We start from the raw sequence: 24,704 nt of genomic DNA on the forward strand, positions 1-24,704 counted from the left end.
AGCTCTGGGTGCAATCTATCTGCAAGGCCACAATCACCACCTGAACTGCCTCAGCCGATCTCAGGTCATCCACCTGAGGGAGGAAGGCTGCAGGCTGGGTGGACACCAAGGGAAAAGCCCAGGGGAGCAGGAAGTTGTCTGTCTGTGAGCCTAGTGGTTCTCGTCCCTGTGCTGACTCATCCGTCGGTGGGGCACCAGGAGACCACACCTGCCTGAATTTCTGAGACATATGGAAAACCCCAGCAGCCCAGATCCTTGAGAGTTTTACCTTGGGTAATCCCTCCTACCAAGATCATTCCCCCTTGGCCTTTCCAACTGCAACATCTTTAGATCCCCTTCTTTCTCCTCAAGGGGGAATCTACACAGTTGGAGGGGGCTCCCAGGCCCACAAGTTCAGTATGGTTGCATAATCCACACAAAGCTTTTCCATGAAAATGGAGCTTTAAATATACTGCAAATTTAACAATAACTAATATTTAGTGATCATTTACCCTGTCCAGGTACTATATTAATTTTCACAATAGGAAGTACTATTGTTACCCATATTCACAAAGGAGGAATTACGACTTAGACAAGTTAAGTAATATTCCCATGATGCCTAACCATCTACTACATCCACAACATTTAGCCCCGAGAAAGGAAACCAACATTTCATCATCCACAATCTATTCTCATGGACTCAGAAAACGCAGATCTGTAAAAACTCTGGAGATAACTGAGGGCAACCTCGAATTTCCCAGATGGGAAAACAGACCTGGAGAGGGCTTAGGGTGTACTTGCCCAAGTCCCCCACTAAAATCACGGAGGACCCCTAATTCCCCACTTCTTGTACCTCTCCCATAACACATTCCCCCTCCTTCCCTCCCAGAAGAAACCACTCTCCTGAGTTTTCCTTAATCATTTCTTTGCTTTTCAATTCTCCATACTCATTACTCCCATTTTCTTCTCTTCCTGTTACCATTTTTACTGAAAAAACAAGGGAAAGGAAATAAAAGAGGGAAGACAAAGGAAAGGAAGGGAGAGGGAGGGAGGAAGAGAGTCACCCGTCTATCAGTAAATGGGAAATTGGATAACTCAATTTGCTAGAGCCCTAGGTTTGGCTTAGAGATATCTGAAGGCACGACAAATCCCTTGTGTGACATTAGGTCAGTCCCATCTCCTAGCTCGGAGCCTCAATCGCCCCATATGTAAAACCAGAAATTCATCATCTACGAGGTCACCCCAAAGCGTTGTGCCCTCACCAAACAAGAACACCCAGGCCCCTCTCCCGAGCCGTACTTTTGCCCTCAACGAACATGGCGACTGCGCGTGACGTCGAGTTCCATCGCCTCCACCCTACTCCCTCCCCAGGGAGCGGCGAGCTTCAATGACGGCGGCGGGCGGGGCGCATGCGCGGCGGCGGGGCCCGACCCGCGGCGGCGGTGGCGGCTGCTGAGGGGCCGAGGGGTTCTCCGTCCGCAGTTCCTTAGCTGCGGCGGTCGCGGCGGAATGTTGTAGCCGGGCCTCCGGTCAGGCGGCGGAGCGCGGGCCGGGGCGAGGCGGCCGGGAGGGCCGACGCCGCCCGACCGGCTCGGGTGCCGGAGCAGCACGCTGAGGGGGCGTCGCCGCCGCCGGCCCCCGGCGCCGCCGCGGGAGGCCGCGCCCGCCATGGCGGCCCGGGCGGTGCTGGACGAGTTCACGGCGCCCGCCGAGAAGGCGGCGCTGCTGGAGCGGAGCCGCAGCCGCATCGAGGGCCTGTTCGGCGTGAGCCTGGCGGTGCTTGGTGCGCTCGGGGCTGAGGAACCGCTGCCCGCGCGGATCTGGCTGCAGCTTCGCGGGGCGCAGGAGGCGGTGCACAGCGCCAAGGTGAGTCCGACCGCCGCCCCCGCGCGATCGCCTTTCCCGGCCGGGGCCCCGCGCGCGCGGCCTTGCGTCCGTCGGGGTCCCTGGGCGCCCCCACCCTCTTCCCCCCTGCTCTCCGTGCGCGGCCGCGGCGAGCGCTGTGGTAAGAGCGCAGTCTCCGGAGCCCGTGGACTTGCGTTCTCAGATCTCGAGCGTTGTGACCTTGGGCTAGCGGTTTCATCCCGGGTGCCTCAGTTTCCCCATTTGTGAAGTGGCGCTGATCAAAGCCCCTGCCTCGAAGGGCTGTTGCGGGGATTCGCGTAGGTTATGTGTGTAAAGTGCGCGGCACGGTGGCTGGCACCGAGTGAAGGCGCCGAGAGTGCTGCCTGTTGTTATCTTTCCCCCCCAGTCCGGGGGCTAGTGCGCAGGGCCTGGTGGCTGGGCCCGCAGCCTCCTGGCCCACCACCTCAGCCACTTTTCTCTTCCGAGGTCTCCGCTGCATGGGTTCTATACCTTTCGGGGATGTCAGTCCCCTTGGAGAATCTGACAAAACCATGATAGTAGTACAATACTCAGAGAATATCAAGAAGAGATAGGGACGTTTAATCGTACTGTTAAAAATAGCACTATTCCTTGTGCTGATTTTGTGTCCAACTAACATTTGTTGAATGGTTATAGCACATTAGACGTTATGTTAAACGTTTCAGGATTGACTAATACAGTCCTTTAAAAAATCCAGTGAGATAGGTTTTATTATCTTCCTGTGTTTGAATTAACAGCTGGAGAAACTGAAACTCTCAAAGAGGTGACTCACCTTCTCTCTAAATCAGCATTTCAAACGTATACCTACTTCAGACACCTTCAGCTACTCCCTTCCCTCCCCAAGCAGCTACTCCCCCCCCCCCCCCCCGCCCCGAGGGAGCCAGGTTTTCCCATCGAGTTACGTGGGAGAGCCAGGATTCAGACCTAGGGAGTTTGTTTCTAGAGACCTTGTTCTTGATACCTATCTCCCAAGTGATGAGCACTCTGAGAGGGGAGGTTGGGGGAGGGGAATCCTTTTTTGGCATTCTACTTCAGGAATTTCACAGTGCCCTTGAATCTGATTCGCTGTAACTCTTGACTTTCTTAGATTAAAAAAAAAACAATTTCGATGCTTGCTTTTAACATGTCTAAAGGACATAAGACTCTTAACTTTGATTCTTCACAATTTGACATTGCAGATGTTGAGTCAAGTTTGCTTTCCTGTTCTTGATTTTCTAAACCAGTTGATTTCAGACAACTGGTCTAACTCCTGCCCAGTCCCCTCCTTGTTTTCTCCCCAGCTATTCAATTTCTTCTAGCTCCTGAGGGCTAAAAAGTTTGACAGGACAAAGTCCTATTATGGCTTCTGAAAATCTCTTACATACATTCATTCCTTTCTCTTCCATTACTTTTGCAGCAGTTAAGACCTTCATTCTTGGTATGTGCCCTCTCCCTTACTTCATTGCCTTCACTCCATTCCTCCCTACCTGGTGCAACTTGCATTTGACTAATCCATAAAAAGTCATTTTCCTGCCCTGGAACCTACTAGGGCCTCCTGTTGCCTATCCCATTCATTCCAAAGTCCTCTGATTTACAAAACACTTATTAATCCAACCCCACTTTATTTTCTCAGTTCTCTGTCTTAGCAGCTTTTAGCTTACATCTCCACTGTAGTCTGATGAGTCTCACTGCATTTACTGTGTGCCCTGCCTCCTCCCAGTTCAGCTTTACTCAAGGCTCACTGCAAGCATCAAAAGTACTTCTTTTGCTGTACAGAAAAACCCTGCTGGACCCTCCCAACTCCAGTTCTTTTACCTGTCTCTGCCGTGCAGTTCAGTGTAAGCTGATTGGGAAAGGTGTGTCTTACAGTATCTTGGTAGTATGTATCATCTGCCCATTTATTTTTGTGATCTGTTACTCATAATCTAACCCTCCCACTTGTAAGAAATCCTTTTTGTTCCCTTGAAATTCATGGGTAAGAGCTGAATGCCATACTCAAAGGCTTTTTTTTTCTCGTTAATTCATTTTGGAGTTTGTTTTACATTCTTTTGAGGAAGAGAAAACCGTTAACTTGATCTTAAAAAATTAAGAAAAAGGAAACAACTTGAGTATCTACATTTTAAGTTAAGCTGTGGAGAAGAAAGTTTGGAAGAAGGAAGATTTATAGTAAAGAATTTTTTTTAACTGGCTGGTAGAGTCTCTGATTGGTGGGCAACTTTCTGGGTCCCATCAAGTGGTTGATGTTGTTTTCCTGCCTTAAAAATGTTCATTCACTACCCTTCAGCAAATGCTAGAGTGGAGGAGAATCTGGAGGTTTAGTTAGTTAGGGCTCTGTTAGCTGAAGAGGGGTAAGATGAGGTTACTGGTGGAAAGTCATAATGTCCTGGGAAGTTTTTTAAAAAAGGCACACTCTCTAAGAGTGCCACTTTTGTCAAAGGGGAAATTTGTTGGTGGAGGCCAACTTGAGATAGGCTTTGAAGAGTCAGGAAGATTCCCAGGTGAAGGTGGTTGCAGGCACGGGCCTAGAAGCCAGAAAAACGTGGGATGTCTTTGTAGGAAGTGTCAGAGTACCTTGTGAGAGAAGAATTTTCCTGGGACCCAAGTTCCAGGCTAAGACCATTGGGCCTTATTTGGTAGGGAGTCAGTGAGGATTTGGGGAGAGGAAGGATTTACCTGAAACTGTTTGGAGGTAAGAAGACCCAACTGTGGAAGGGATATTGTTGCAAGTTAGAGCTGGACATGGGTGGGGTGACAAGGTTTTCACTGGGTCTTGGCAACTGAGTGGATGTGGGGATTGAGGGAGCAGTTTTAAGCCCTGGTGTCAGGAAGGATGGTGCATATGTTGTTTGACCTGTTGGTTGATGGGGCCAGGCAGCCAACACTTAAAGAAAACTTACGTGCCAGGAAGTACACCACCTGCTGCCTCTTGACCTCAAGGAATTCCCAGCCTAGTAGGGGAGACAAAGGTGGAAAGAACAATTAACAGTTGAAGTATGTGCAAGATGTTACAGTAATACAGGTGAGGGTTACTCTGCCTATCGGGGCACTGAAGGATGAATGAGAGTGTTCCAGATGGAAGAGCATGTACAAAATCATGGGCACACATAGTAGTGCCATTTTTTCGTGGATTCCTCAAGTGTAGGAGAAGAACGGAGGAAAGCTATTAGGTCACAAGCATGGGGGACCTGCTAAAGAACATGGATTTTACCAAGCAGGCATGCAGTGGAGAATCATGGAAGGGTTTTAAGAACAGGAGTGATGCCTCAGATTTACATTTCTAAGAAATGCCTCCATCATCAGTGTTTCTCTAGCTAGGTTTGTGTTTCCTAGTATGGTCCATTGCTGGTTTGTGATGACAGAAGTACAAAAATTGGGGGTAAATGTTTAGCAAAATTTATGTGCTGTGACATTACTACAAGAGCTAGAGAAGCAGTGCCTGAAAGTGAGAGAAAAACCAGAAGCAGGCATTGTCCATAGGGGCCCAGTGGGAGGGCACTGAAGTGAGTGGTGGCAGACATCATGGGAACAACGGAGGTTGAGGATTGAGTTTCAGAGAGGAAGTGGAGGTACTGACGACGGGCTGCCTCATTCACAAAGAAAGCAAAGATGCAAAGCAGGGTGGGATCCTTCGAGTCAGGCAGTGGTGGGGAGGGATGAGACTGAAGAAATCGCAGCCCTGGAGATAGTTAGAACTCTTCCTTTAGATCAAAGAGCCACAAATTTGAATTTCACCCTGGGACCAGTCCCAGGTGGGGAGACTGCAGAGGGCTGGTTGGTAGGAAGGAACTGATGAAGCAAGACGCCTGTGCCTGGTGGAAGAGGGCAGATGCCCATGCTCGGTGATCTCTGATCTTTTCACCCAAGACAGGCCAGAAGACTGCATTTCATGATGGGAAATCTTTTTTGTTTTTATATAAGAGGCAACTAATTTATGTTTTAAAAACCATGCATGAATTATATCTCAATAAAAGTTTTGCACTAACATTTTTAAAAGAACATACTCTAAGAAAAGGAAACAAAAAGCAACCTTGCGTGGTGAACAAAACATGTCAGTGGACCAGATTCAGCTCTTGAACTACTTTTTTGGACCTCTGCTTTAGATAGTAGGAGACAAGATGAGTGAAGATACGCATTTTATTTCCCATTTGGTTAACAGGGCACTCGAAGGCCTCAGTGGTCTACAGTGCTGTCTTGGTAAAGTAGGATGACCATTTATGAGAGGGAGGGTGAGAACTTGAAGACAGCTGAGTATGTTTGCACGGATGCAGCGGAACTGTTGGAAATGCGTTGGAAAGAATTAAAAAAGGACTGGACCTGAAGTAAGGGCCAGGGAAGGTTAGATGGTATGAATTTATAGTGTCGCTTGATCTGGCAGTTCTCAAGTAGATGATCGTTTTGCCCACATCCAGTGTTGGTGAAGCACACACTCACAGAGGAATCTAAGGTGCAGCTGAGCAAGGCACTTGGGGCCCAGGAAATGTTTCTGAATGATCAGCCTCATTTGGGTAGGACAGCCCCAAAATATGCAAGACTTACCTTCTGCTTTCAGTGAACGAATAGTTTGGGAGATTTAGACTGGAGAGGAGGCAGGTGAAGGCAGAAGCGGCTTAATGAACTATGAGAATAAAGGAAGGGACAAGACAGACCTCGTCCCCTCCTAGACTCAGAAAAGCATGCTAACAGAGGACAAGTTTCCTAAGTATTGGAGAGTTCTAGACGTTGAAGTTAGGCATTTCAGAGATCAGAATCCTAGGTGTGGAAGAATTCTGAGGGTGATTCTAAGAACGAAGGAGTGGTGCCTCAGGGGTGATGGGTGAAGTGGAAGTATTCCTTTTAACTTAGAGAAGCGAGAGGATGGAGGATGGAAGTGTGAGGCATCTAGAGAGGTCACCGAGGTCCACAGCAGAGGACTGGGAGCTGGAGTTAGTGTCGAACTAGGATCCTGGCCTGAAGGTTAACAAACAAAAGAGAAGTAATTGGAAGTAAATGGCATGGCTGCTTGCTGTGTGGTTTCTCCATGAACCTTTAGAGTGCTGAATTTGCCAACCATAGCTGCCCATCAGTTGATGTGATTTTGGGCATTACTCATGGCAGTGAGTAGCCCCCGTGAGGCATAGCCAGTGACCTACCAAGAGCACCAATCTGGAGGATTCACAAGGAGAGTAATTTGGAGGGCTTGTCAATCTTAAACATTGAAATTACAGGACACCTGAGAAACTATGGTAATATAGACTAACATCCAAGCCACTTTTAGTTTGTGAGGAAAAGAAGAGGGAGTCTTATGAAGAGTTGGTGATTGTTCTTTAGCTGAGGTTTGCTAACGTATTTGTGGAGTAAGAGAAGAGAAAGATGAGGATAAAGAAAATGCCATTCTGGAAATGGCGTTTTACTTCACTGACTTGAGAGGGTTAAAATGGACCCTTTATTGTTTCATGTCTTTTTCTGTTAGAAGAACTTTGTACCTGGTTTCATGAATGAATTCTTCAACAGTAAATTTGTTCACGGAGGAAATAATTCATAGATGTAATACTGGGTAGTGACATAGAATTTTTGTTTTGATTTTACCAGAAAGGAGGTTGGTGGCCTTTTTGCATTTCCTAGAATGATGTTTTTTAACTTACTATGGTTGTGAAAATCGTCTTCTTGAGAAACGGTGCTGGGTTCAGTTTCTTTTTATGGTTAATGTTTTGGGGTTATACCAGAATGTTGCAATAAGGGATACTCATGCTGATTAAGCTGGAGTCAAAGTGATTGCTCATGACTGTAGTTTCCTCTTCTCTATTTGTTTACCAGCTACTGTTGTAGGATTCTAATTAAATCAGGGACAGCATCTTGTTCCGTGTTGGCTTTTTACTAGATTAATATAATTGTATAAAGTTAGCAGTCTTGCATTTCTAAAATAAAATTATAGAGCGAAAATCCTTACAGTAATTAAAGGATTTTTTTTTTTAAAAAAATCAGTTACGTCATATGGAAACAACATAAGGAAATCTTTTTGTTTAAAGAAACTGAGTTATTTCTTTTAATTGTGATTTTAAGAGTTTCCCTTCAACTTAAAGAATGTTTTGTTCAGTCTTACTGGTGACAGAATCAGTTACTTAAATTAATTGATGAAGAAGAGCTGTGGGGATTCACATCTAAATTGTCTATGTGCAAGTCACTTGTCATTATGGCATCTTTTGATTGGAACTCCCTGTCTACTAGTCATCTGGGATCTTTATCCACTCTTGAACCCATGCATTTAGTTCACAATATGTTTCATTATTAATCTTGGTATTTTTTAAATTAAGATAATGAAGTTATTACTTCATTTATTAATAGGTTAATGCTAATGTATGTCTCTATGAGTTAAGCTGATAGATCAGGATTTGGCTGCAGTGATAGAAGCCTATACAAGATAGGAGTTTGGTTTTCTTGCACTCAATAAGAAGCCTGAAGATAGTCCAAGGCTGAGTATTGGTCTGGGGCTGTCAGGGTGAAGGTCCCTGCAGCTCTTTTGGCCTTTCCCTCTTGATCACAAAATAACTACTGCACCTGCAGCCACCAGGTCTCTATTTTGAAGAAGGAAAGAAGCAGCAGCAACATCTTTCTGCAAAACCCCAGCAGACTTTTCCTTACCTCTTGTTGGCCAGAACTGTCCTATGGCCAGTCCTGGTAGAAAAGGGAGCTAGGAAATGTTCTGTCTAACTAGACACATTGCTGCCCTGGACAGAATCTGGGTTCTGTTGTTAAAGGAGAACATGGATATTGGTGGACAGTAGGAGGGACTACCTAATCATATTATTTATTTCTTAAAATATGTTTGGAATCCCTGCCATTTTTATGTTTCGTTTTTGTAAACAGGAACTTTTAAAATGAGCACTTACTATTTTCATTTTTTTAATTAAAATGTGATTCCTGAAGATACCAAGTGAGAACATGCCAAATATTTATTTAACTCATTTGTGAGGAAACTAGCTGGTTAGTAAAGCTGGTTTAAGGAACACATATAGGTACTGAAAAAGAATGTTGAAATAAGACTGCTAGATTGGATATAAAAATTGTTAATGTCATACAGTGTAATGAAACCATAACCTTTGGAGTTATCTGTTATACCAAACAGAAGTCATCTGTGTCTCTACTGGACAAATCTGCAAGTTAATATGTAGTTTCACAGATTCTGGGCCTTACTCGGTATAAATGGTATGTCGGACAAAAAATACACTCTCCTAGAGTGTTCATACATAGGCATACTTTTTCTGTAAAGAGCCAGATAATAAATATTTTAGACTTTATAGACCATACAGGGTTTCTGTCTCATGTTCTTCTTTGTTTTTGCTTTTTACAACCCTTTAAAAGGTAAAGACAATTCTTAGGGGCTGTATAAAAATCTGGAGGCTGGGTTTACACTGTTGAGTATGTAGCCACGACCACATGTGGCTGTTCAAATAAAATTCACTGAAATTAAATATTCATTTCTTCAGTTGTATTTCAAATACTTAGTGACCACGCATAGCTATTGGCTGCCAGTTTGGACATGATATAGAATATTTCTGTCATTACAGACAGTTCTCTTGGGCTCTGCTGCCCTAGCTATTAAGTAATCCTTGGTTGGGACTGCTAGACAGTTCTCTAGTATATGACATTGGGAGAGCATGTAGCTGTTCTTTTACCACATGGTCAGACTGCAAAATCAGATTCTTGCAGGCTAGGTTCCTGCGTGAGACTGACCTGGTAGTCTGTAGCCATTTGGTCTCTGAGCAAGTATGAAAAGGGACATGTGGCCAAGAACTATAAAGCAAAAACCCAAAATCAGAAGGAAAAAGAACAACAGTACTAGTAAAATTCACTTCCGGTTTAGGATTCACTCTGGGAGCCAAAATGAAATATGCTTGGGCTCACACAACCAATGAGATGCCCTTCTTGGACCAGTCAGTTTAATAGCTCCAAGCACTTGAGCCCACTTGGACATCTCTACAGGTCCTACAAAATTGCCAAAGTGAAAATTTCTTTCAAAAATTCCAAACATGACTTTGACGCAGTCAGAGATCTTATGAATAAGAGAACCAGCAGGAATGTAAAAGTGGTTCAGAGAGCTTTTGAGGATCTGAGGATCTGCACTAAAAAAAGGAATGGTGGAATAAAATTGCTTGCTTAGGTACAAATTGGCTAATATCTTACAAACCAGTGAAATTAGAACCTTTGGGGATATCTTTTCTACCAGGTGGAGATAATTGGCATCTTTACTGGATAAAAATCTGCATTTTAACATGTAGCATCACAGTCCAGGCCCTAATTAATAATAAATGGTGTGTTGGACATAGGTAAATTTCCCAGAGAAGTGAATCATCTTTGGGTGGGCCAAAGAGTGCTGCATTGTAATTGAGAGGCCATCCTTTTGCCTTATTTAGAAGTGTCTGATTATTTTTCCTAATGCTATGCAAACTATTAAAATGGAACACCCTCCCCAGCTTTTTTTGTCACTTTGGTCACACTTAAACAATCTTCCCCACATCATTGACACTACTAGGTTGGATGTCAGCCTGTGTTCCCAAACTTCCTAATTCCTATTTTGACATGTATTTGTTAGACATTTATCGATTGGTTCAGAATTTCTTAACAGTGGCACTATTGACATTTTGGTCAGCTCATACTTTGTTGTAGGGTCCCATCGTGGAATGTTTAACAGCATCCCTGACCTCTACCCCCAAGAAGCCAGGAGCAACCCCTCAGTTTTGACAACCAGAAATGTTTCCTGACATTGCCAGTGCCCCCCCCCATTAAGAGCAGAATCACCCCTGGTTAAATGACCAAGGGCAGTGCTCACACTGTCTCAGAGAGTTATGATAAATGCTATTGTTTAAATAATAAGATACTGTTGTGTATAGAAAACACATTAACATCCCCCACCCCATTTTTGCTAATTCTTGAAGGAAAGAAAAGTTAAATTAGGCTGCAAAAATAAGAAAACATGCTAAAGTTCAAACCACAGAGGACTTTGAATATAATTCTTAGGATCTTGAACGTTAATCCTGTGCAGTAAGGAGCTTTAGAAAGTTTTTTTTTTAACATTTTTTTGAGTAATAGTCATTTTACAATGTTGTGTCAAATTCTAGTGTAGAGCACAACTTTTCAGTTATACATGAACATATATATATATTCATTGTCACATTTTTTTTCTGCTATGAGTTACCACAAGATCTTGTTTATATTTCCCTGTGCTATACAGTATAATCTTGTTTATCTATTCTGCATTTTAAAATTCCAGCCTGTCCCTTCCCACCCCCCGCCCCCTTGGCAACTACAAGTTTGTATTCTATGTCTATGAGTCTGTTTCTGTTTTGTATTTTTGTTTTGTTTTGTTTTGTTTTGTGTTGTTTTGTTTTTAGATTTGTCATATGAGTGATCTCATATGGTATTTTTCTTTCTCTTTCTGGCTTACTTCACTTATAAGGACATTCTCCAGGAACATCCATGTTGCTGCAAATGGCCTTATGTTGTCGGTTTTTGTGGCTGAATAGTATTCCATCATATAAATATACCACATCTTCTTTATCCAGTCATCCGTTGATGAACATTTAGGCTGTTTCCATGTCTTGGCTATTGTAAATAGTGCTACTATGAACATTGGGGTGCAGGTGTCATTTTGAAGTACAGTTCCTTCTGGATATATGCCCAGGAGCAAGATTACTGGGTCCTATGGTAAGTCTATTCCTAGTCTTTTGAGGAATCTCCATACTGTTTTCCACAGTGGCTTTCCTAGCTTCCCTCTCCCACTCTTAATGATTTAGATGTCTTCTTTTACAATTTTGTGTTTATTCTTTTTGTAATTCACTGCAGTTATCTCCTTTCCAGTTATGAGTTTCTCATTTTTGTAGCATCCCGCTTCTTTTCTATTTAGAGTAGATCTGTCAATATTTCTTTTAGCATGGGTTTAGTGTTGCTAAACTCTTTTAGTTGTCGCTTGTCTGTGAAGTTCTTTATCTCTCCTTCTATTCTAAAGGATAGCCTTGCTGGATAGAGTATCCTAGGCTGCATCTTTTTTTCATTCAGGACTTTGAATATATCTTGCCACTCCCTTCTGGCCTGTACTGTTTGTGTAGAGAAATCAGCTGAGAGCCTTATGGGGGTTCCCTTGTAACTCACTCTTTGCTTTTCTCTTGCTGCCTTTAGGATCATTTCTTTATCCTTGACTCTGGCCATCATGGTTACAATATGTCTTGGTGTGGGTCTGTTTGGGTTCTTCCTGTTTGGGACTCTCTGAGCCTCCTGTACTTGGATATCTGATTGCTTTAGGTTTGGAAAGTTTTCAGTCATGATTTCTTCAAATACCTTTTCAACCCTTTGTTCTTTCTTCCTCTTCTGGAACCCCTATTCTGCGTAGATTGGCATGCTTTATATTATCCCATAGGTTCCTTATATTGTTTTCATTGTTTTTTATTTGTTTTTCTCTCAGCTGTTCTGATTGGGTGCTTTCTGTTGTCCTGTCTTCTAGGTCACTTGTTCATTCCTCTGCATTATCTAGCCTGCTTTGTACAGCCTTTAGGTCAGCTCTCATCTCAGCAAATGAGTTTACTAATTCTACTTGATTCTTCTTTATAGCTTCTATTTCATTTTTGACATATTTTGTATCTCTAAACACTATTTCTTTTAGTTCCTTCAGTACTTTGATCACTCCTTTTTTGAAATCTTGATCTAGTAGGCCATCAATGTCTATTTCCTTGATCGTGCTTTCAGGGGATTTCTCTTGATATTTTAATTGGGAGTGGTTCCTCTGCTTCTTCATAGTGCTCATATCTCTCTGGCACTGTGGCTTAAGGAGTATGAGTTATCTAGTTCTCCTGGAGATGGTGTGCTCTTAATGATTTTATCGAGAGGTCTTTGTGTCTTCGCCCTGTTTCACATACTCAGCTTGCTGTTTCCAGAGGCCCTCTGTTGGCGCTCTCTTCTGTGCTGCTCCCAGTGGCTTTCGGCTAGCAGATAGCGCCCCCTCCCGATGCCACAGTCAGATGCTGCGCTCAGGCGAGGCAGGTGGGCAGATTGCGCCCCCTCCCAGCACCGAGGTCAGGTGCTGCATTCCTTCCAGGAAAGCAGGTTGCCGCCTGCCCTCTCCCGGCGGGCGCCGGTTGCTCCACTGCTCTGTGCAGCTGCCCACTCCGCCTCAGGTCATTGCTCCAAAGGTGGGCTTGGGGAAGACCACGGATCGGCCCCGCCCCTGCTCCATGCCAAATCTCAGCTCCTTGTTTGTCTTGGCATTGGAAGTTCTCTGAGGTGCCAGGGCAGAAAGATCCTATCTGCCTCGGGCTGTAAACAAGTCTCAGTCCTGCCTAGGAGGTTGCGGAGCCCCCAGGTGAGGATTCAGGGCTCATCCCCACCCCTTCCCCCACCCAGGTGCTGCACACTGGAGGAGATGGCAGCTGTGGCTGTGCTCCCCCACCCCCCATCTTCTCATGAGAAGCGCCGGTAATGGCGGTGCAGGTCTGAGGAGACAAAGGCTACAGCACTCTCTCCCCAGGGCACACCAGCTGTGTTGCTTTGCTTTTCTCGCAATTTATGGGGGACCGAGGTTGTTCTGTTCTGTATCCCCTCCCAGCCATGGCGCACAGCACCCTGCATTCCCCCGGGGCTGCCTCAGTGCAACCACCCCAGTCCTCTTCCCGGCTCGGGCAGCCTGTCCTGGCCCCCAGCTGCTGGCTCGCGTCTTGGGCTGGGTGTCACGGGGACCCTTTGTGCCCGTTTAACTTAGTTCTGTCAGTCAAGAGGTGCTCGGGGCAGATCTGAGCCTTGGAGTCTTCCCCTTCGTCCCGCTGGCCTCTCCGTTGGAGAGGGGAGACCCAGTGAACGAGCGCCCATCCTCCTTTGCCGCTCCCTCCCCGCGAGATTGGTCCCGCACTGTTTTGCTCTTTCTTCTTTTTTCTTTTTCTCTTACCAGATTTTTGGCGTCTTTGTCTTTCGAAGAGGGCGATGTTCTGTTGGAGTTCGGCAGGTGCTCTGGTTGGCTGAGTAGGTCTGTAGATGTGCATTTTGGTGTATTTGTGGGAGAGGGTGAGCTACAAGAGTCCTTCTACTCCGCCGTCTTGCTTCTCTCTCTGGAAAGTTTTTGAGTAAGGAAATGAAGGGTACGCTTTCAGGCATAACTTTGATACTGTTTCAAGGGGGTGGAGTGGGGCAAGACTGGCAACAAAAGAAGTTAGTGTTGGTTGTAGTGTTCACATGTGACTAGATTTGTAAAGGGGACTGCAGTTGATGGACAAGGAAAGAAAACTTTGAATCTGGCATCTATGTTTCATTGAAGGGAACTTGGACCAAAGATGGAGTGAAGAGCTGTGAGCTCTGATTCAGACCTGTGAGGTTTGAGGCACTTGTGGAATAGGTAGAAATGCCCAGGGGTGTCTGCAGTCTAACTGTATTAAAGGCTAGAGATGGACATTTGGAGCTATCGCCAGAGAAGGAAAAGTTGTGGTTGGAACTTAAAAAATCCTGTGAGTATAAACTGAGGGAGAGGACGAGGACAGAACCTTGGTGAATAATTACATTTAAGGTACAGTGGGAAAGGGCAGCAAAGGATTTGAGGGAATAGTCAGAAAATTAGGAAGTAAAGATAGCTAGCGGTATCTCAAAGTGTAGAGAGGAAAGGATTTGTCAAAAGTTGCTCAGCAATAGGGTGCTACCTACCAAGTAGGTAGAGAGCCCAAGCAGAGAGAGTACAGAGTAAAGGACCTTTGGATGTGGCATTAGGTATCATTCAAGAAAGTGATTTCAGTTTGAATGGAGGCAGAACCCAGATGTCAAGGAGTTGACAGGGAAATGGGGTTTAGGTTACTTTTTCAAAAAGTGTGAAGATGAAAAGACAGAGTCCCATGCATAAGGCAGTAGGGCTAAAGGATGTGTTCTGCAGGATCAGGGAAACCCTGGCATGTTTGTAGGCGGAGAGGGAGGGGTGGGTTGGTAAAAGGGGAGTCATGAATCAAGGCCTGGAAAAGGCATGGCTTTGAAGCAGAAGGAAAGAGAAAGACTTTATTAAAAATAGAAATTTAGATGAAAAAGGAGAGGTAGTCAAAGGAATTTACATATGTTGGCCTCTGGGCTCTGATAAAATAATGTCTTTTATTAAGAGTGAGAAGAGTAACAGAAATGAGGTTGGGTACCAGAAGAGTGAAGATTAAATTGCTCAGAAGAGCTGAAAGTTTTGGAAGCTTTAGGATTTCAGAGATTTATAGATGTAATGGGGATGATGTCTAGGTAGACTTTGAGTGTGGCCCCTGGTCCTGTTTCCAGAAGTACACTCAGGTGAGCATGTAAGGGTCACTGCAGAGTAGTTAAGGTACCCCTCCTGGGAAAGAACTTGTAGGCATTTTAGAAATGAGATTGAGGAGGAAGATGAAACAGAAAGCAAACGTAGGAAGTACATTGGAAAAATGATTAAATTGGTTACTTTAATTTTATAGCCATACTGTTAATTTAAGTAGCCAGGTAGAGACATGTTATCTTAACAGTGGACCGGCTATAGATTTGTAAGTTAATGATATTGAAAGTTTGTTTTTTTCTAAGGCACTTCTAATTTATATACATTCTGTAGGACTCACGTATCGGTGTATCTGTAATGTATTAAGAGCCTCCTTGCCTGCATAGTTTCTCCTTCCTCACTGATTTGTGGTGGACTTGAGTATCTTCTTTTGTACTGTGCCAGGACACAGTTATGCTCCTGGCAGCTGCCAGATCTACACTCATGATAGCTGATCTCAAGTTGCTATGTTTTTTAACTATTATGTCTTCCTTAAGTTTATTTTTACACCTGTGTTGTCAGTTATCATTTGCTGTTGTGAACTCTGCAGGTAGCGCCTTATGCTGTTCCTTTTATACCTTCACTCAGCTGCTTCAAACCAAATGTGATCCAGGAAACAACTGATAAAGCCCCTCGAGTGTGTGCCCATAATAGATGGTAGATGGTGAACAGTGGTGCCAAGAACCTTTTCCCCAGGTCAGACTTGCAGACTCTTGAATAGCCACTATGATCCTTTCTGGTTTTAGCTATGTTCTGAATGGCAAAGTTTGGCAGGAGCTTCTCTCTGAATTCTAGAAATGTTGTGAGTTGAAAAGAGCTGAATTTTTAGAAGGCAGAATGACAGAAATTCATTTTGCCATATGAAAGGGAAATTATTTATAGAAATATACTCCTCCCCTTTTTTTTTCTTAGAAGTCTGAGTAAAATAAACATGACCATTGCAGGATGGGGGAAACAGTTTTTGACTAAAACTCAAATGTTCAGATACCACATACAGTCAAATGCAAATGATGACTGTTTGGATCCACAGAATCTTTCTCATCAATACAACTGATGGTCAGACATCTAGAATGTGATAATACGGTATGGTATGCTTGTATACCCTAGGCTATAAAAATCAGTTGTTGCTACTTAGTAATTCCCAAGAGTAAATTATTAATGAAAGACTTGAGTGAATCTCAAGTGATAATTACACATGGTCGAAACAAATCAGGTAGTTCTGAGGGGTTTTATGGTAAAGAATAGCAGGCCCTAGCTTCTACCCCACCCCAGTTTCCTAGAGGCAACTACTTTTAACTGTTTTTAGCTATCTGTTCTAATGTTTATCTAAATAATTATAAATAATATATTGCTGTTTCTTATCATTTTTAAGTATCATTCACTTTAAGATAGATGATGAGATGAAAAACTACCCCCATTTTCTCAATTGCTGTGGTCTGAATGTTTGTTTCTCTTCAGAATTCATTATGTTGAAATCCTAATGTCCAATGTTATGGTATTAGGGGAATGGGGCCTTTGGAGGATGAGTGGGTCCTGAGCACAGAGCCCTCACGAATGAGATTAATACCATTAGGAAAGAGCCCAAGAGAGCTCCATTGCCCTTTCCACCATGTGAGGATACAGCAGGAAGTCTGCAGCCTGGAAGAGGGCCCTTTCCTGACCGTGCTGGCACCCTCATCTTGCACTTCCAGCCTCCAGAGTTGAGAGAAATAAGTTTCTGTTGTTTGTAAGCCATCCTGTCTGTGCTATTTTGTTAGAGCAGCCTGAGCAGACTAAGACACCAACATGGTTTTTTTGTTTGTTTAGTTAAAGCATGAAACAGGGTTTATGTAATTATGACATATAAATGCTACTCATTATGAAGCCAAGTACTTTATTACATTGTGCTCTCTTTCTGGTACAGCTTTTTATTTTTCCTGGAATTTGTGTCTGCTCTGTTCTTGTCTACTTATGAAATTTGCTTTAATCACATCCCTATTATTTAACAAGTAATCCTTTATATCGACTATTCTTTGAGCCTCCTTTTTTGGGAGATCATCCCTGGATCCCTCTTCTCCTTCCAATCAGCTGATTGCTCAGCTTATCTGCTGCACAGCTATAATCTTTGGACTTCCATTTGCCACTTTGGGATGGAATTTACTCATTACTTCATCACCCATATTTTGGTGGCCTTCATCTTAAAATAGTTTCTCAAAAATCCATGGGAGTAATTTTCTCAGCCTTTAGCAAATGTCTCTATTCTGCTTTACATTTGGTAAGTAATGTGGATGGTATACAATTTTAGATTGACAATCATTTTCCCTTTCAAATGCATTGCTACCCTTCCCCACCCCCATTATCCAGAACTACTGTTAAGAATGTGACATTCTGATTGTCATTCTTTTATGTGTGTCCTGTTTCCACCCTGCCCCCAGGATTTTTCCTCTTGTGGGCTTTTAAGAAGTAATCATGCTTGGGTGTTCTGTGAACCCTTTCAAGATGGGATCTGTGTGCATTGGCTCCCAAACAGGACTTAGTGTAATTTTTTTCACTTATTATGCATGAAAGTCTTACATATTTTAGTTTCAGGAAATTATTTGTGTTGTTTCTTTATTAGCTGTCATTCTACTTTTAGAAATGCCAGTTCTTTGGATTTAGGATATCCTAAATGGACCTTTAAAGTCTCTTTTCTCTCAATGCTTTTTTTCTTTTTCTGTTACTTTTGGAGAGTTTTCTTCCACTTTGTCTTTCAGTTCTTCTATTAATTTTTACTTTGGCCGTCATATCTTTAATTTACTAGTAATTCTTATTCTGATTATTTTCCTTTTTCTTTTAAGATTTTGATTCCTGTTTTGTGAATTCATTATATCTGGTTTGAAAGCACTAATTAAAATTTTCTTGAAGTTTTCTTTTCTGCCTGCTTTACCTAGTTTCCTCCAGTTTTTCTGTATTTTGTGTTCTGCTTTCTTGGTTTCTGTCTTCATATTTGTCAGACTTTTGTTACGGATTTTTTTTTTTTAATGATTCATACCAAATCTGAAGAGCCAGTTGGAAGCTTTGTGTCTGGGCAGGATCTGTTGATAGGTAGGCTTTACCTTGGATGAGTTAGAGAATTAGCCCTTGTCTGAGAGTATGTTTGTTTTGGAAGTCTTTTATCTGGAGAAGAAACCTCTCCAGGTTGGCTCATTGTTGCTGGCATGCCACTGAGTGGATGTAATCAGCTTTTCTTATCCAGTAGCTGCATAGTAGTTTCACATGTATTTGACTCATGTGAATCCAACACTTACTTATGCTAAATAGGCAGAATCACTTAAATATTAGCAGGCAGCAAGGAGAGGTTCCAGTTCTGAGTAAGATAGACTGCACTGTCACTCCTACTGAACATAGTGATAAAACCTGGACAGAATGCATGGGACAGCTATTTGTGGACTCTGGAGAGTAAACAGTAGCAGGCAGATTGGGAAAGAAGACAAGAATTCAAAGTACCACCAAACCAGTGGTAAGTTTACCATTTTTCCCCCCTCTGTTATCCCTCAGCCTGAACTCAACACAGCTTAACCGGGAAGTGGAAATGGGCACTAGGGCACCCTAGAACCAGGAGAAGCCCTCTAGTTTGAACTCAAGGGGCAAGAAAATGGAGTAGCTAACATTGTGTGAAATCCGTTTTTGCTTTTGTTTTTCTTCATTCCAATACACACCAGCTTCCAAAAAATCCCATGATGGTGGCAATGGGAGCTTGCAGGAGCCAAAATTCTTTTCTGATTGGTGGAGTTGTGGTCCCAAGAGGATGGGGCGAGCCTTGTTGCTTTCTCTCCCTCTCCGTCCTTTGGATGGACCCAGGCACAGTTGCAGAAGTGCAAGGTGAAGTGGGGTAACCAAAGCCCCAGCTTTCTGACTAGAGGAATGAGAAGAGCCCAGGGAACTAGAAGACACTATAGAAAGATGGCAGGGAGGGAGGAGCCCAGGACGATGACTCCATAAAAGTTGTTTATGATAATCCAGGTTCATCCCCAAGCTGCGTGCATCCATGGATCTACTCTTCGTCAGCACAACAAAGACTTTTAAGAGCTGAACTAATAGAAAACCACCATCCAGATCCCAGATTGTTGACTGTGGGACAGATACAGATAGCTCTGCAGAGGCTTTAAAAACCGAACTGTTGGAATCACAGCTCACAGAATACATGGTACATCCTGCAGCCTGAATCTAACTAGGTCAGTTACCTGCTAGAACAGAAGTGGATCACGGATTTAAACAGACTCAGAATTCATAATACTCAAAATGGATGCAATACAAAATTATTAGCATATGAAGGACCAGGAAAATACCAACTCTCATGAGAAAGACAGTGGATGCCAAGATGACACAGATGTTCAAGTTTTCTAACAAAGAATTTAAAACATGTATTAATAACAAGTACTCTAAAAACTAATAGAAAAATAGAAGTTTCAGCAGAGAAGTAGAAGATATAATAACTGAAGACTTCCCAAATTTGGCAGAAGTTGTAAACATAATGATTCAAGAAGTTGTGAACACAAACCTAATAAATTCAAAGAATTCCACACCCAAACATGTCATAACCACACTGCTGAAAACTGAGGATGCGTTAAAAGTCATGAAAGCGTTGAGAGAAAAATATATTTCAGGGAACAACAATTAGAATGAGTACAGATTTCTCATCAGAAACTGTGGGGGCCAGAAAAGTGGCACAATATTATTTAACTGGTGAAAAAAAAAGAGTTCTCTGTCCAGTGAAATTATCCTTTGAGAATGAAAGTGAAATAAAGCATAATAAAGCATTCTCTGTTGAAGAAAAACTAAAGAGAAACTATTGCCAGTAGTCTGCTGCAAAAGAATTGCTAAAGGAAGTTCTTCAGACAGAAACTATATACTATATCTGGATAAATATAATAGATCTCTTTCTTCTCTTGAGTTCTTTAAAGTGAGTTAATGTGATTGAAAGTAAAATTTTTAAGTGTCTGATAGCATTTGAATGTCTGTACCTATAATTTATGAGATAGCTGTAACATACGAGGGAGGGCAAGGAGAATAGAGACCAGGGATAAAGGAGCAGATATGATGGTGGTGTTCTAAAATTTATACTCACAGGATTTTAAGTTATGGAGGTGACTGAGTGGTGGCACAGAGAAGTCAATGCCATTGAAAGAAGACTTTGATGACCAGGGCCATAGGTGAAGCATCAGGTTTTTGGCAGGAGGCAGAAGCAAGAGCAAGGGGAAAGGAAAGGCAGGGCAGGGGTAGGGTAACCAGTATAGGATTGACTAGTTTGGGTAATTCCTGCGGGCTTTGGGGGCATAGGAGCTGTCTTTAGTTATTTGGTACCTGGCCATGGCTTGATACAGGGCTTGAATTAGATAAGGAGATGGGTGAGGGCACAGCACTGCATCAGGCCACTGCACGTGAAAGGCATGCTCTAAGCAAGCTGTCCAGAGCTCCGAGGAATTAGCTAGCCCTGGGAGGGTAAGAAGTCTCTCCCCAGGTCTGAAAGGCCTCCCAAAATGTCAAAACATCATAAAATGTAGAAAATAAAAAACATGAATAGTATGGGTGGTAAGGTTTGTACATTTCCTCTTGAAATGACAGACTGTTGATTGTAAATGGACTGTGAAAATTAAGTTATGTGTATTTTAATTGATAGCGTGACTACTTTAAAAACTATATAAAGAGATGCAATAAAAATGCAATACATAAATTGTAATACTTTAAAATGTTTGTATAACACAAGAAGGTGAGAGAGGAGAAAAAGGAATTAAAAATAGGTAACACGCAGAAAACAAATTAATGGTAAACTTAAATCCAGATTTACCAAGAATTTCATTTAAAATTAAATAGTCTGAACACACCCATTTAAAAGAGATTGTCAGAATGGATTTTTAAAACAGCCAAACTATATAGTGTCTTTAAGAAACTTATTTCAAATACAATGATATAAGTAAGTTAAAATGAAAAAGAGGGGAAAACATACTATGTAAACATTTATCAAAAGAAAGCTGGAGTGGCAATATTACCATCAGACAAAACGGTCTCCAGAGCGAATAGAAGGACAGTTCACCCAGAAGACATAACAATGCGAAATGTGTATATTCCTAACCACAGAGCTGCAAAATAGATGAAACAAAAACTGGCAGAACTGAAGGGAGAAACTGACAAACCCACAATTATAGTTGGAGACTTCAGCATGCTTTTCTCAACAATTAATTGACCCATTAGACGGAAAATCAGCAAGGATTTAGGAGAGCTCAGCACCATCAACCATCCAGGTTCTGATAGATGTTTATAGAACACTCTGCCCAATGACAGCAGAATATACACATTCCTTTCAAGTGCACACAGAACATATATCAAGATAGACCATAACCTGGGCATAAAACAAATCTCAACAAATTTGAAAGATCTGAAAGCATACAGAATGTGTTCTGACCACAAAGGAATCAGACTAGAAATCAGTAACAGAAAGATAACAAGAAAATCTCTTCCAAAATACTTGGAAACTCAGCAATGCACTTCTGAATATTGAATAATTTGAAGAGAAATTTTGAAAATGCATTGAACTGAATGAAAATGAAAATGCTGCATATCAAAATTTGTGAGCTGTAGCTAAAGCAGTGCTGAAAGAGAAATTTATAACATACTGCATTAGAAAAGGAGACAAGTCTCAAATCAATGATCTAAGCTTTCACTTACAGGAACTAGAAAAAGATTCTCATAAAAGATATCACTGGGTCGTCCAGGTTGTTTCACTAGAGAAGTCTATAAAGTGTTTTTAAACGAATTAACACCAATTCTACACAATCTCTTCTAGAAAATACAGAAGAGAACACTTCTTTACTCATTTGTAATCAGTATTTCCCCAGTGGTAAAACCAGACAAATGCAACACAAAAAAAGTAAAACTGCACACCAGGGTCCATCGTGATTATAGATGCAAAAATTCTTAAAATATAGCAAATAGAATCTATCAGTATATAAAAGAATTCGGCATTATGGCCAAGTGGTGATTATTCCAGGGATACAAGACTGGTTCAATATTGAAAAATCAGTCAATACTATCATACTAACAGGCTGAAGAAGTAAAATCATGAAATTATATCAGTTGATACGGTAAAGCATTTAACAAGTTTTAACACCATGTTCATGCTCCTAGAAAAGTAGGGATATAGGGTAACTTCCTTAACGTGAACAGAATATCTAAAAAAAAAAAACTCTAACTTCATGGTGAAAAACAATGTTTTCTCCATAGATTGTGAACAAAGCAAGCATATCAGCTCTCACCACTGCTCTTCAGCACAATGTTGGAAGTTCTAGCAAGTGCAAAAAGGCAAGAAAAATAAAATATATATATAAATCAGGGGGAAAAATTGTGAGTGATATAATTGTCTGTATAGAAAATCCCAGGGAATCTAGAAGAAAAAAATCCTAGAATTAGAAAGAAGTTCGGCAGGATCACAGGATATATGATCAATATACAAAATACCAATTGTATTTCTGTTTATTAGCAATGAGCACATAGAAACCAAAATTAAAATATAGTGCCATGTTCAGGTGCTCAAAAAAATGAAATACTTGGGTGTAAATCTCACATAGCCTGTGTACGACTTATGTGCTCAAAACTATAAAACAGTGATGAAAGAAAGCAAAAATCTAGAGAAAGGGAGAGACATACCATGCTCATGCATCAGAAGAGTCAGCAGATGTCAGTTATCCTCAAACCAAAGTGCAAGTTTAACATAATTGCTAAATACAAGTATTCTAGAAATGTATATGGAAAGACAAAGACACTGGAATAGCTAAGAACAATTTTTAAAGCAATAAAGTAGAAGTAATCACTATTCAATTTCAAGACATTACATAATTACAACAGTCAAGACTGTGTGGTATTGATGAAGGGATTGATTTGTAAGTCAGTGGAACAGAATAGGGAACCCAGGAATGGCCGCACACAAGTATGGCCAACTGATTTTTGACAAGCATGCAAAAGCAACTCAATAGAGAAAAGATAATCTTTTCAGGAAATGATGCTAGAGCAATTAGATATCCATAGGTAAAAAACATGAACCTCATACTAAACCTTACATTTGGTACAAAAATCAACTCAAAATGGATTATAGATTTAAACATAAAACTTTTAGATAATAACATAGGCAGGATCTTAGGAATCTAGAGGGCTTGGTGAAGAAAAAAACAATAAATGAGCTTCCTTAAAATTAAAAACTTTTTCTGTCACAAAAAGACCATGTTAAGAGGATGAAAAGACAGAGTACAGACTAGAAGAAAATATTTGCAAGCCGCATATCTGACAAAGGATTCATGTCTAGAATACATAAAGAACCCTCAAAACTCAACAGTAAAAACCACACAATCCAATTAGAAAATGGACCCAAAAAATGAGCACTTCACCAGACAGGGAATATAGATGGTAAATAGAACATGCAGAGATGTTCAACATCAGTTGCCATTAGGGAAATACAAACAAAGACCATGATGAGATATACTACACTCTTACTAGGATTTCTAAAATAAAAAATAGTGACAGTACCAAGTACTGGCAAGGATGGGGAGAAACTGGATCTCTCATACAGTGCTAGTGGGAATGTGAAATGGTATACCCATTCTGGAACATAGTTTGGCAGTTCCTAGAAAAACTAAACATGTTTTTACCACACCACCCAGCAATTGACTCCTGAGCCTTTATCCCAGAAATATGAAAATACAGGTCCACATAAAAACCTGTATGTGATTGTTCATAGCAGCTTTATTTGTAATAGCCTCCAAACAGGAACAATCAAAATGTTCCTCAGTAGACAGATGATTTAAAAACTGTAGTTCGTCCATGTCATGGAATAGGACTCAGTGGTAACAAGGAATGAACTATTGATACGTGCAACAACTTGGATGGATTTTAAGAGCATTATGTTGAGTGAAAAAAAAAAGCCATTCTCAAAAGTCACATACTGTATAATTCTGTTTATATAAACATTCTTGAAGTTGCAAAATTATACAGATAAAAACAGCTGAGTGGTCACCAGGGGTAGAGATGGTAGGTGGAAGTGGAATAAACGTGTGACAATAAAAGGATAGCTTGAAGGAAATCTTTGTGGTGACAGAATAATTCTCTTTCTTGTTTGAAGTGGTATTTTCATGAATCTGCACATGTGATAAAATGGTGTAGAACTGTATACATACACCATATCAATGTAAATGTCCTGGATTTGATTTTATAGTATAATTATGTATGCTGTAATGATTGAAGGAAGCTGGATAAAGAGCACACAAAATTTTTATGTGCTGTCTTTGCAACTTCCTGTGAACCCTTCAAAGTAAAAATAAAAAACAACTTCAAACTACAGTCTAAATTCAGTATAAGTTCAAACAAGTGGTAGCAAAATATTGCCCATTTGGAGATCTTAAAGGATGCTGCCATCCATATTTAACACTGTTTGCACATTCAGAAAAAAAAGGACAATTCCTTACCGTACTTTTTTGTTTAACACAATTACCATGTTACAAAAGTAGCTCTAGTAAACTGCTCTTTTGAAAAAAGCTCCTCTGTCCAGCACCAGTTACCTTTACTCTTTACCACCAAGCCCGCAAATATTCCA

The 24,704-nt window shown here is 41.7% G+C and overlaps 1 protein-coding gene across 1 annotated transcript in view; it reads left to right on the forward strand.

Moving 5' to 3' along the window:
• Positions 1-1,575: 1,575 nt before the first annotated feature.
• Positions 1,576-24,704, forward strand: part of N4BP1 (NEDD4 binding protein 1) — a 50,460-nt gene continuing 27,331 nt past the window's right edge. Inside the window, exon 1 of the mRNA XM_031458501.2 lies at positions 1,576-1,845. Coding sequence (XP_031314361.1) covers positions 1,648-1,845 — 198 coding nt within the window. The 5' untranslated portion in view covers positions 1,576-1,647. The remainder of the gene's footprint in view (positions 1,846-24,704) is intronic.

This window comes from Camelus dromedarius, chromosome 9 (assembly GCF_036321535.1).
Source record: "Camelus dromedarius isolate mCamDro1 chromosome 9, mCamDro1.pat, whole genome shotgun sequence".
Taxonomy (NCBI): domain Eukaryota; kingdom Metazoa; phylum Chordata; class Mammalia; order Artiodactyla; family Camelidae; genus Camelus; species Camelus dromedarius.